Below are 11,791 nucleotides of genomic sequence, written 5' to 3'. Positions count from 1 at the left end.
TTTTCAGGGTAATCTTTCAGCAGTTTGTTCCCTAAGCTAATTATTATACTCAAACCCCCCCCCCAACCAAAAAAAAACAAAACAAACAAACACCCCCCCCCCCCAAAAAAAACCAAACCCACCAAACAACAAAAAAAAAAACCCCCAACCAACCAAACCAAAAAAACCCCAGTTCTATACATCCAAATTTGCCTCTTAATATTAGACCATTGTGGTTTTTTGCTTACACATTACAGTAAACAGAAGTATCTTTTATAACCTTTCTGTAAAACAACAGCTTTTATCTTGCTATGCTATTCATCTGTCATGCCTCTGTTCCAAGATGCACATTATTATCCTTGATCACTCTTAAGAGAAATTTTTATTTTTGTCACCCTCTTCAGTCTCTTTTAATTTTGTACAAGACTTGAACTGTTTTTTAAGTGACAGGTTACCACTGACTGCTATTACAAAAAAATTCTGTTTCAATTTAAGGGTTGAAAAATTGGACACAGCTTTTAAAGTGTGTTTTGTCCTACTACCAGTAATCTTTCTACTTACTTACATGGCTCCTACTGTCACACTATCCAAATGCTAACAACATCCTTCTTTGAAAGAAGGCAGCTGGAAAGAAAAGTGTTCTTAGCCCCTCTGAAGAAGTGTTGAGATTTAGGTCCTAGTCCAAAACAGTATGAAGGCTCCAATTCCTACTGTCACTAATGTCAGTAACAAGCCACAAGCCTTCCTTTAATTTGGACTTCGATGACTTGAAGGTATAAGAAAATTAGGGTCCGGTTGAGAACTGAATGCTATCTTCTATCACAGCCAAATACTGCAAGCACAGGCATGCCCATTTCTTTTCAATAAAGCCATCATAGTCACTAAAAATGGTCTTTTCCTAAATAGTTTTTCCAGCTTAGCTGTCTGGTTCATGAGGCCTTGGAGCTCTGAAGCAGATGAAATCTATAAACACAGTCATAACTTATTTTGTTTACGGAAAGGGAAAGACTCAAAGAGTGCTGTAAGTAATGGTCAGGAGAATAGGATACGCCACTGATGTCAGTTAAAGGGCTCAAGTTAAAGGAATATTATTTTTAAACTCTGAGAATAGCTATTATTGTAAAAACATTTCTTTCCCCATGTTACTTTGTAAACAATAAGTAAATACACAAAATACAAATTGTAAGTTATTAGGAAAAATAATGTGACAAGGTAATGCTTTTAATATTTAAAAAACCCCCCAAACTTTTGAAAGTATTTATTTGAAATATCTAAAAGGTTTAATTGTATTCACTTCTTATAATAATAAAATTTTAGCCACTCTTTTGCATTCAAAATAAAAGCTAGGGCATTTCTCAAATTTCTGAATAACAGGCAAATAAACTACAAACAGTTTCATGCTTAATATAATTACCCACTAAGAGGTACAAAATCAAGATTGAACTGTACTTATATTCTTAATTCATTAGTGGAACTTGAAGGCCCTCTTCTGGATTATAAATTACTGCACTGCTAAGGAATGTACACGGAACTGACAAAGCCAACCAACACCACGAAAAGATAATCATCTTAAATATTTTTTATTCATGCTATTGCCAATTTCCTGGTTTTCATTTGTATCTGCCTGTCTCAATTACTATAATTTAGTAGCTGACAACAGCTTCAAGTTCTTAGCGGATTGTTAAAAATAAAGCATTTCTTAAACTAATATTCACAGGCAGAGTGGACGGTCTAAAGAGAGTTGTAGAGAGTTTCTCCACAACTTTGTATGAAGATGCTGTGGAGCCAAGTGATGTTTGCTCACCTTATTAAGCAACAGCACACACAGAGACGTGATCATCCATATGTACCTGTCTGCATAGGTATGTGACTTTCAGAAATCACGTCTGAAAATCTGGCTTGTGCTAGAAGGGGTGTAAAAAACAATGAAGAAACATTTACAATGGTCTTATCTCCAGTCTTCAAGGACTGTACAATTCCTTTATATGCCTCTTGATTCAATACACACATATGGATTACAAAGGACTTACAAACGTAACCTTCCAAGAGATTTAAAGAGATTTACTTACTTGCCTAAGCAAACGTGCTCTACAAAATGCCATCATTTTAATGGATCCATCTGTCTGTAAACAAGTGAACTTGGACCACAAATTTTCCTCTTTCTAAAAAACGACCATTTATTCTTTTTTTTGATCATTATGATAGCAAGAAATCACATACATAGAAACACAGGAAGTAGTAAGTATCCTATTAGTAAAAACTCTGTACAGAAAATCAGACATAATTTGATTGAACTGTACATTTTAAACAAGGATGCTGAAGAAACCTTCACATATAATTTTTTGGTAAGTTTCTTTCTCCCTCCCATGTATGGCTACTTACGACGATCCTTTTTCCTTACTTTTGATTTTGGTGCTGCCAAGAAGAAACAGAAAGGGAGAAAAATTACCAGAAGTGAATTACAGTAATACCAGTGCCATCATTCTTTTAAATTAGGTAGGGATCAAAATGGATACAAAATTAATGTAAAACCTACCATTGGGATTTTCTTGTCTGTAGAAAGCTCTTAACAACTCTACCGCTTCTTCGGCACGATAGCCAGAAGTGCACTGTTCAAATTAGAATGATGTTAGTGAGCATATCTGAGAATAACATATTCCATACTTCAAAATAATGCCTCAAGTACACAATAATTTTAAGCAACTGTACCGTCAACTTACGGGTCAGAAAAATCTCCTTTTCAGGTTAAATACCTCATATGTTTGAAAAATACGAAGTTGAGGCTTAGCAGAGTAAATAATTTCCCTAAAACAAACTTTCTTAGTAACTTATATAAAATTTGTATGCAATCTACAATTTCTTTCTTATTAATGTATTTCAAACATATACTCCTCAGGCACTTGGAAATAAGAGACATACAGCTAGGTATTTGTAAATGAGATTCCTGCCAGAAAACATTCATCCACGCACCTATTCTTTACCAAACAGTCATCTCTCAGACCTTTTTGGTCCTGCCAAAATACTTTTCCAGGCCACGAACACTAATGACAAAGCATTTAAATGTCATTCACACTAAACGAATCTTCACCGGCACAGAAAGTAATTAGTTACTCCCATACATTCCACTGCAGTAGCCTACAGAAACAAAGGAAGGATTTGTAGCAGCAAGAACCTTCTCCTTTCTTTCTTCTGAACATATAAAAAAATTAAATACCACATGCCAGTGTTAGCAAATGAACACTCTTCCAGTACTGACTATACAAATTAATTCAGATGCTAGTCTCACTAAGACCCTGAGGGAAAGACGCCTAATACGTGTACACTGGAGTGCCAAACAGTATTGTCTGGCTGAATTAAACTCTTTTGAGCCTTGAGTTTTCAGTGCTTACTTAAAATGCTGAAATATATTACCTGTTTTACATTCAATAAATCATAAATATGAAGTGTGGAAAACAACTCCAAGAACCCTAATCAGTATCATTGTATAAGGCAGGATCATCAACAACTGTAATAAAGATAATGCTATAAATACTCTCTATATGTATGTGTGGCTATATAGGTATAGTAGTACAATGCCGTAAAGCATCTAGATTTATGTATACTGTACGTCCACTGAATGCTTGTCCAGCCTTTCTCACATGGCAAAGATGCCTCCTTCTTCCCAGACTGTTCCAGTCCTCCAGTATCCTTACCGTTCAGAAAGTTTCCTGATACCTAAACTAAATCTCCTCTGCTACTTGTGCAGTCCAGATTTATTTTGAGATTTAAACTATATGAAGTAAGTCTAAGCTAATGCATTTTACCTCATATACAGACAAACTGTAAACAAAAACATAATCACTTCCAATGGCTCAGCTAAAAAACAGTAACTTGGTAAGCTGCTGTTACTTGATCTTTATTGATTATGTGTTTATACATTCTGCATTTTAAAACAATTTTCCCTCCTCTCTTCCTGCAATCTACACTTACTGTTCTAAGTATTACACATATTTTAGATTATTTAATTCTTACCTTGTTCCACGAATATAATTCCCTTCCCTTTTGATACATTCTTTTTAATAATTTAAGACTGTCATCAGGCTTTTCTTTTATTTAGGGACCTAATGTTTTTTACATTACTTTCTTATTAAGTCAAGTTTACTTGACTTTGATCATCTTCCATCTGAGTCCTCTTAACATGACGCATAACATTCTCAAAGCCTGGTAACAAAGCCAGACACAGCACCCTAGCTGAAAAACAAAGGGAAACATTTCACAGCTTACTTCAAATGGGTCTCCTGTGTCCACCATATCATCAGATGAGATGCTCAAAACTGAGCCACAGCCTCCAAATCGCTCATTTCGACAGCCATATACAACTCGTGGAATTTATGGGAATGAGTCAAGGTATTAAGTTAAAGTGAAAAGCAAGTAGGAAGTACAGTAGCCTGATTTAAGTAGTCATTAAATTTCACTAAGATGTGCTTGTACTTTTCAAACTAAATTAGTTTGAGCTACAATTCTTGCCTCATAAAATCAGAACTTACTTCTGAGTAATGTAAGATGTATTGCTGAAGGTGCACATCCAGCCTTCCCTGGAAAAGGAGAAGCATGAATCATAAAGCAGAGGCATAAAAATACACAGTTTACCAATCGTTAACATTAAAAACTGAACACTGAACTGAGCATTGCTCATTTTATGTACTAATAGATATCTCTAAACCATATTTTTAATCTCCAAGAGAAACAGTTGTTTGTCGTAATTGCACCATTTCTCTTTCATTCTTGAGTCTCCTGCTATTCACCATGCAGTAAATGGAGGTGGGTGCAAACCCTCAGACCACCCCTTTTGGCTTTCCCTGATAGCATCAAGCCCTTCTCTGTGGGCTCACTGCCAAAAGAGTAATGCCTTGACATACGGTTTCCCAGTGTGAATAAGCATGAAAGGATACTCATCAAGCGCACAGCAGCTGCACACATGATACAGGGCTCTACAGTTACATACAATACCAATTGTGGAAACACTTCCGTATAATCTCTGCTGTGTTGCTTGCACCAGTCAAGGACCTGATCGATCGCTACCATTTCTGCATGTCGAGTAGCCTAGGAGATAAAAATAAATCTTTTCTGAAAGTTTGCATTTATTCACTTTTGTTACAGAAGTAATGTAATGCTCTTTGCTGGTTCAAGTTGCAAAAGAAATTTCATGCTGCCCAAACTGCAGAAGAAATACTCAGCCCAAGAAAGAACATATCCAACCTCAACCTCAGTCGCTAGTGTGCAGCACACAAGATTCACAAGTGCAAACCGTTTTGTTCTTCTACCTGTTCCTAGGCAGAGTAACCTCCTTAGAAGTTCTCCTCTCCCAGTCATGTCAGCATAGTAAGCCGAAAGCTCTACTTGAAGCTTAAGGGACATACAAAGCCCACTAGAACACCTGATCTAGTCCATAGTCCACTGTGCTTTCAAGAGCAAGAATGCAGACTGGGTTACTTTCTCTGGAAATGTTAGAAAAGTGCTCCTAGCTGGTACCTTTTCCTCCCTCTGACAATGTTACTGTGCCCTCACGGACTGAATGCACTGTGAATATGCAATAACTTCAGTATGTCTCTGGAAAAGCTTGGCATGCTGTGTAGACACAGCATTTTCAGTTTGCATCAGGTTTACTGCTGCCTGGGAATACATACAAGTACAGTAAGTCCCTCAAGGGAGGGATTGAGCATATGCCCGATTACAAAAAGGCAGAATAATATTAATTTCTCTTTTTTTTAATCTAATATAACTGAATGATTAGTATCTCAGTACCTATGGCACAAAAACCTAAACAGAAGTGTCGACTTTAATTGCAGAGAGACAAAAACAATTAGTAATCTCCCAGTATCGCTCTGAAATGTCTGCAGCACTGTTATGCCAATCAAACATCAGAGCAAAAATACCATAAAGTACTAGTTATAAAGGGACTCTCCAGTTACAGAGTCTGATGCTTATTTGAATTGACTGCTAGTGTTTTCCTTCTTTTTTTCTATTCTGAAAAAAGGATGTTTTCGACACAGGCATTAGACTAATATTTAATCAATCCCAATTATACTTGTACCTCTGCTTCATGTGACCTTAGATAACTTTCCCTCAATACGTAAACTTAGGTTAACGTTTTAGCACAGTGAAGATCTGTAGTGATAACAGTGAGATGCTCTACAATAAATGGCAGAGGACTTGTAACTTATTGCTAAGTTTAATACTGTTTAAAAACATTTTAAAACTTCTACAGAGATCTATGTTGCCTATGCCTACATTAACAAACAGTGCAGTGCCAAGAGGAGTGCATCTGTACAGCAAAACACTGCTGAGGACTCAGCACCAATTCAGGGATGTTCACAGTGGCCTACATCCAGTTTAGTCCCACAGACGGTGTATTTGTGGCAACAGCTGGAGTGCATTAGGGATGCTCCCCCAGTGCATCTTCTCAGCATAATTTCATCTGCCAGGAAGACAGCTTGCCATCTGAGAGACACAAACCAAAGCAGGAAGCACAAACGGTAAGCAGACACAATCAAGAAATTTATTCTGGGAGTGCACTTGTAATTTGAACTAACTTAGTAATGAACCCACTCAGAGTAAGAACACGGACCTGAATCAATATGCAGACATGATCTTTCCATACCTACTAGTGAAATGTTGCCATGAAGGTTCCCTAGTTGACTAAATGAGATCACATCAGCTGGAATCTCAGTGTACACACTTTATGGAGACACAAAGCACAATGCCCTCCAGAAGATACCTCAGAACTACCACTGCTACTGTAACTCAAACATGTAAGTGGCGGCTATTCTATTTTTGTGCCCCTCAGATTAAAAGAGACATGAACACCACATTGGGTTTTCACCTCCTGAGCACCAACTGAAAATCTGTAAGCAATAAGCCTTCTTTACCAGAGGAAAACATGCCTCTATCCTCAGACACCGCTTTATACTGCATACACCTAGCAGCTTTCAGGCCTCTGCTGATCTTGGGAGTACGAGTTAAGAAAAGCCATGCTGCAGGTCGTATCAGCTTCTGCAGTAATACAAGACAGCTCCACAAAAGAGATTACCCTAATATGGAATATTATTACATCCTACTGCACCCAGATTTTAAGTAATACACCCTGGTTTAGTCATCTCACATCATGAAGACATGGGAACACCAGGACAAATTCACCTCACAGTGAGAAAGAATTATCCAAGTTACAGAACAGTAAAGAGACTGTTCAGAGACTAATTAGACTATGGCTCTTAACTCACCAGATACAGTAATTAGTTTTCCAAGTTAAGAGGACTACAGTAGAGGTTTTTAAAAAATCAAGAAAAATGTGGAAAATCACAGTTATAATTGTGATTTATTACTTCTCATAACAAGTGGGCACCCAATGAAATTATCAGGCAGCAGATATAAAACAAATAAAAGGAAGTACTCTTTCACAAAGCACATAATTAAATTCTGAAACTCAGTGCCACAGGATGCTATGGAAGCCAAAAACATAAATGAGTTCAAGACAGGTTTAGACAAATTCATGGAGGATATGTGCACAGACAGCTATCAGAAACAATGATCCAGCTACAGTCTTGGGCTCTGGAAGTCCCTAACCTATTCACTTTCAGAACTGGAAAGGATATGCAAGGGGAAGGTTTACACTACTCTCTTCTTGTTTCTTGAGCTCCTTCCTTACATATCTGTTGAAGATACCCCTTAAAGACAAAATATGGGGAAAAAACACCTTCTAGGTCTGTCTTAAGATTTTATTTTGTATTAAGCTATGACTAGATAGCCTTTTTTATTGACTAAGGAACTAAGACAGAGAGCATTCTACTGGGAAGTGAATGATTGCGTCACACATGGGAATAAAGACGCCAAAAAAATGTTTCTAGCTGGGAAGGGTCACATATGCTATAAGGAAGAAAATTTTCAGGTTGGTCTGAGACAAGACTGTGAACAAGCAAGTATGGGAGCTGCCAGAGTACTGGCACAAGCCCGTGAATGAATCGCCAGGCTGTTGAAAACCAGTGTCTTACACAGGCAATTGTTACACTATTGCCCAATGAAGACAAGCAATGGCACGCCTAACTATTTTGAAATGCTGATGCCACAGCCATGCTCTTTAAAAATAAAATAAAACAAACACAGCTGTATATAAACTCCCTTCTTCCAAAAGCAACTTTTCCCAGAAGAATGGGATGATCAATAATTTTGCAAATAACTTCCACAGAGTAAGCGGCAGTACCTCTGACATTAACATGTCCTACTATGGACGTACAGGGCAGAAAGAAAGTACGTAGGGTGACAGGAGACAAACTGAAAATAATGGAGAGTCTTCAGTAACTAAATCTTCTTACCAAAATGAGCAGTTTAGGAACAGAATGAAAGAGGGCATAAAGATGATGCTATCTGCTCCTAACTTCAGTCTGTTAGATCTGAGGGTGCAGGGACCTACTTAAGGAGAAGGCAGAATTTATTTGACACAAGGGCTAGAGGCAAGTTGATTCCTGAGCAAGGGCAGAATTATAGGGAAGGACTGCAGATCTAACTGGATAAATGATCATTTTTTAAAATCAGGAAGAAAGTTTTCAATAAGTTAAAAAAGTCAATATATTATAAAGCTACATTTTGGAGGTCAGAAAGAAAAGGCTAAAGGAAAAATCACTTGAGAGAAGTAAAAATACCTTGAGAGAAAACACGTCAAAAAGGAGTTAGCACTACTACAGTGACCTTGAGATGAGGCTCAAATATAATTATAGTACTACTCCAAAACAAAATGAATAATTTGCGTTTTCAATAAAAATGATGCAGAGAATGTGGTCAGAAGGCAGAATAAGAGTATGAAAGCACAAATTACAGTGTATGAGACACAGAATTAGGTCTTTAAAATTAAGAAATTGCCTAGGGCATAGAATAGGGATGAGGAGCAAACCCCCAAGTTGATAAAGCACTGCCATCAAAAAATGCTCAGGAACTTGTGCATCAGGCTGCCAGTATCATAGCCATGTTTTAATACATCAAGGGAGAGTATTGCATGGCTGAAACCTGTCAAAGCAAACAGAGTCACTGTATTGAAAAATAAGAAGGATGCACAGTCCTGACACCTGGAGATCCATGAGAGACTCAATAGCAAAACAGGCAAGATAACAAACTTTGAACAACAAGCTAACCAACTAATCCTTATAAAAGGCAAATGAAACCAAAAAATCAGTAAGATACCTGACACTAAACTGACCTAGTACTTTCTTTGACAAATGTTTTTTCTAGGCAAGAGAAAGAGCAGTCTCACCTCTCTGGACTTCTACAATGCATCTGATACAACCTGTGAAATTATTGTGAGTTTGGGGAAAACGGCCTAGTGCAAGAAAGGTAAGGTGAGCAAGAAGAGATGTTGCATTGACAGGGAAAATATTTGTCCAGAGGGAACCAATTAGCGAAGACACTCAAAGATCATTTTGCTTAAATGTTTTCAGTTGTGACATCGGCATTAACTGGAGAAACACCTACAGCTGTGATCTCTTTCATATGATGAGAGACTTCATGAGAAGTGACAGGGTCAGATGTCACTCAAGAGTTGAATGGTCTTCTGGATAGGAGTAAAAAAAGATTCAAGGTAACAAATCAAGAATAACAAACCAGCAACATAAAAGATCAAAGAAGCTCTGGACAAGATCAGTGGACTTTCTTCCAGGGAGAATGGGAGGTATTATTGTCATCAAACAAAGCACAAGAGAAACTCCATCTGGAATAAAGTATAGAGTTCTGGTTAAGTGAATTCAAGAAAGATGAATCAAAGCTGGAATGGCTATATAAAAGCATTATTAAAATGAACACAGAAAGAAAGCCTGTCTTCTGAAAGGAAATTAAACAGTTGGCTTGGGAAAAACAAAAGCCAAAGGGGAATAAGACTTTAAATACATCCAAGCTATGTAAAATAATGGATGATGCTGGCACAAGAACAGAGAGCTATAAACAGAACATAAAAAGTTTAAAACTGGAAATCAGATGTTTTTTACCCATCTGAGGAATGATGTTCTGGAGAAATCCTTCAATATAAGGTGGGACAAGAAATTAGTTTTAAAACAAACCTTGACATTTATGATGTCTGCTGGAACTGCCTCGATGGTTCAAGAGGGTTGTTTTTTCCCAAGGATTGTCCCTAAATAATGCCAGAAACCCTTAGAAGAAAACTGAAAACAATTTTCTGCATTCACATTTCCTAGCAAGTACTTCTTGCAAGCTTATATTTTCTTGTAGACTATAGGGAGCAATTAAGTATCCGATAAAAAATTTAGAAGCACTAAGTACCCAGCATTTCCATTCACTGTAATATAAACATTTATGAAAATGAAGCCACAAAAGAACTGAAACTTGAGCTAAACAGCAGTTCAATAAAGGCTTGGCTTTCAAAGATATTAGCAGATTACTGTTTCCAAAATGCAGCTGAATCTTTTAAAATCAGGCTACTTGCATTTTAGTATGTATTCAGACATCCTGATATCAAAAAAGCCTGAAAGTTTCCTGGTATTTTTAAATTGATTATGATTTTGTTAGCAGTGTTGTCAGTTATGTTCTATTAACATATGATTTTTACACAGTATTAATATCTCAGGTATGATTTTTCCCACAAAGTGTCTGCTTCCCACAGTGTTTACAACAGTGTAATATGAGATACCTAGCTTCTCAGTTATCTGGTTTTCTTAAGTAGTATTAGAATCATCTTAATACAATTGTCCTGTATCACAAATTAGTATAATGATTCATCTTTACTGTTACATTTTTGAGCTTAAAAGACTAATTTTCACTTTACATTATATTTTAAGATTTGAGACATCTAATATAAATTACAGCCAGATCCTACAAACAGATTCATTTATACAAAACTTCCAGTTGTACAAAATCCCTGTTGGCTTTAATGGGTCTCTCAGCAGGTATAAGATCTAATTTGATGCTTAAAGTTGCAACATGTCTAAAGTTTACAGGCAATATCTTTTAGAAAGCAGAATTTGGTCAAAAGGAAGAACTTTTGTAAACTAAATGCGACATGTGGTTACTCTACGTATTCTGTAAGTCTACACAACATCCCAACTGCTTGTCTTCCTCTGCATCTTCATTACTTATTCCTTTATTTGTATGGAATTTTTCCTAGAAAAGCAAGAGAGTTGGGTTTCCAATTTAGAGTTCAGTACTTTTCAAACGGCCGCACCACATCACATAAAAACATCAGTCTACTAACAAAATGAACTGTTTCTGGAGCGTCTATGGAAAGAAGTTCAGCAGAAAAGGCTGCACGAGTCACGCTTTTCTCACTCTTAACCCCCGGGTGACTTCAAAGGCCTCCAGAGAGCACGTTTGAGACTCAGTAAAGGGACAAGAGCATGGCAGGGCAGGGCGGGACAGCAATGCCCCAGACACGGCGTCCCCGGGGGGACCCCAACTCACGTTCTTCGTCTCGTTGACTTCGTTCCTACCCCTGCCTATGACCTCGCCGTCGTACACCAGCAGGCAGCCCACGGGAACCTCCCCTTTCTCCAGCGCCTCTTTAGCCTGCGGGACAGACAGACAGACAGACACGCGGGGGGCACGGGATCGCGTTACAGCGGCGGGGGGCACGGACGGGCTTTCACCGGCCCCCGCTCTCCCGCCCCCTCCCCGCTGCCCGGACAGAAGGAGCCCCCGCCCGCACTGACCACGTCGAGCGCCTGGTCCATCCAGGCCAGCGTGGCCGCCTCCCCCTCTCCCTGTCCCTGCCCCAGTCCCTCCTCCGCCATGCCGGGCCCGGGCGGTGTTTCCGGGGCACCGCAGGCGGTGCCGCTGCCGC

At 38.3% G+C, this 11,791-nt stretch overlaps 1 protein-coding gene across 2 annotated transcripts; it reads right to left on the bottom strand.

Moving 5' to 3' along the window:
• Positions 1 to 1,542: 1,542 nt before the first annotated feature.
• On the bottom strand, positions 1,543 to 11,760 carry ADAT2 (adenosine deaminase tRNA specific 2). Of its 2 annotated transcripts, XR_004355873.1 has the most exons (7): positions 11,661 to 11,760; positions 11,413 to 11,517; positions 4,911 to 5,061; positions 4,243 to 4,349; positions 2,516 to 2,588; positions 2,264 to 2,394; positions 1,546 to 2,221 (listed from the first exon to the last, which is right to left on the bottom strand). XR_004355873.1 is itself a non-coding variant. In XM_032681808.1 (6 exons), the coding sequence occupies exons 1-6, from the start codon at positions 11,739 to 11,741 to the stop codon at positions 2,354 to 2,356; spliced, it is 558 nt and encodes a 185-aa protein (XP_032537699.1). In that variant the 5' UTR covers positions 11,742 to 11,760; the 3' UTR covers positions 1,543 to 2,353. The 2 variants fall into 2 exon arrangements, 1 of the variants encoding a protein (XP_032537699.1); XM_032681808.1 differs by having other exon boundaries at positions 1,543 to 2,394.
• Between the last annotated feature and the right edge of the window lie 31 nt (positions 11,761 to 11,791).

This window comes from Chiroxiphia lanceolata, chromosome 3, assembly GCF_009829145.1.
Source record: "Chiroxiphia lanceolata isolate bChiLan1 chromosome 3, bChiLan1.pri, whole genome shotgun sequence".
Lineage (NCBI taxonomy): Eukaryota > Metazoa > Chordata > Aves > Passeriformes > Pipridae > Chiroxiphia > Chiroxiphia lanceolata.
This window is presented reverse-complemented; position numbering and strand designations above follow the sequence as displayed.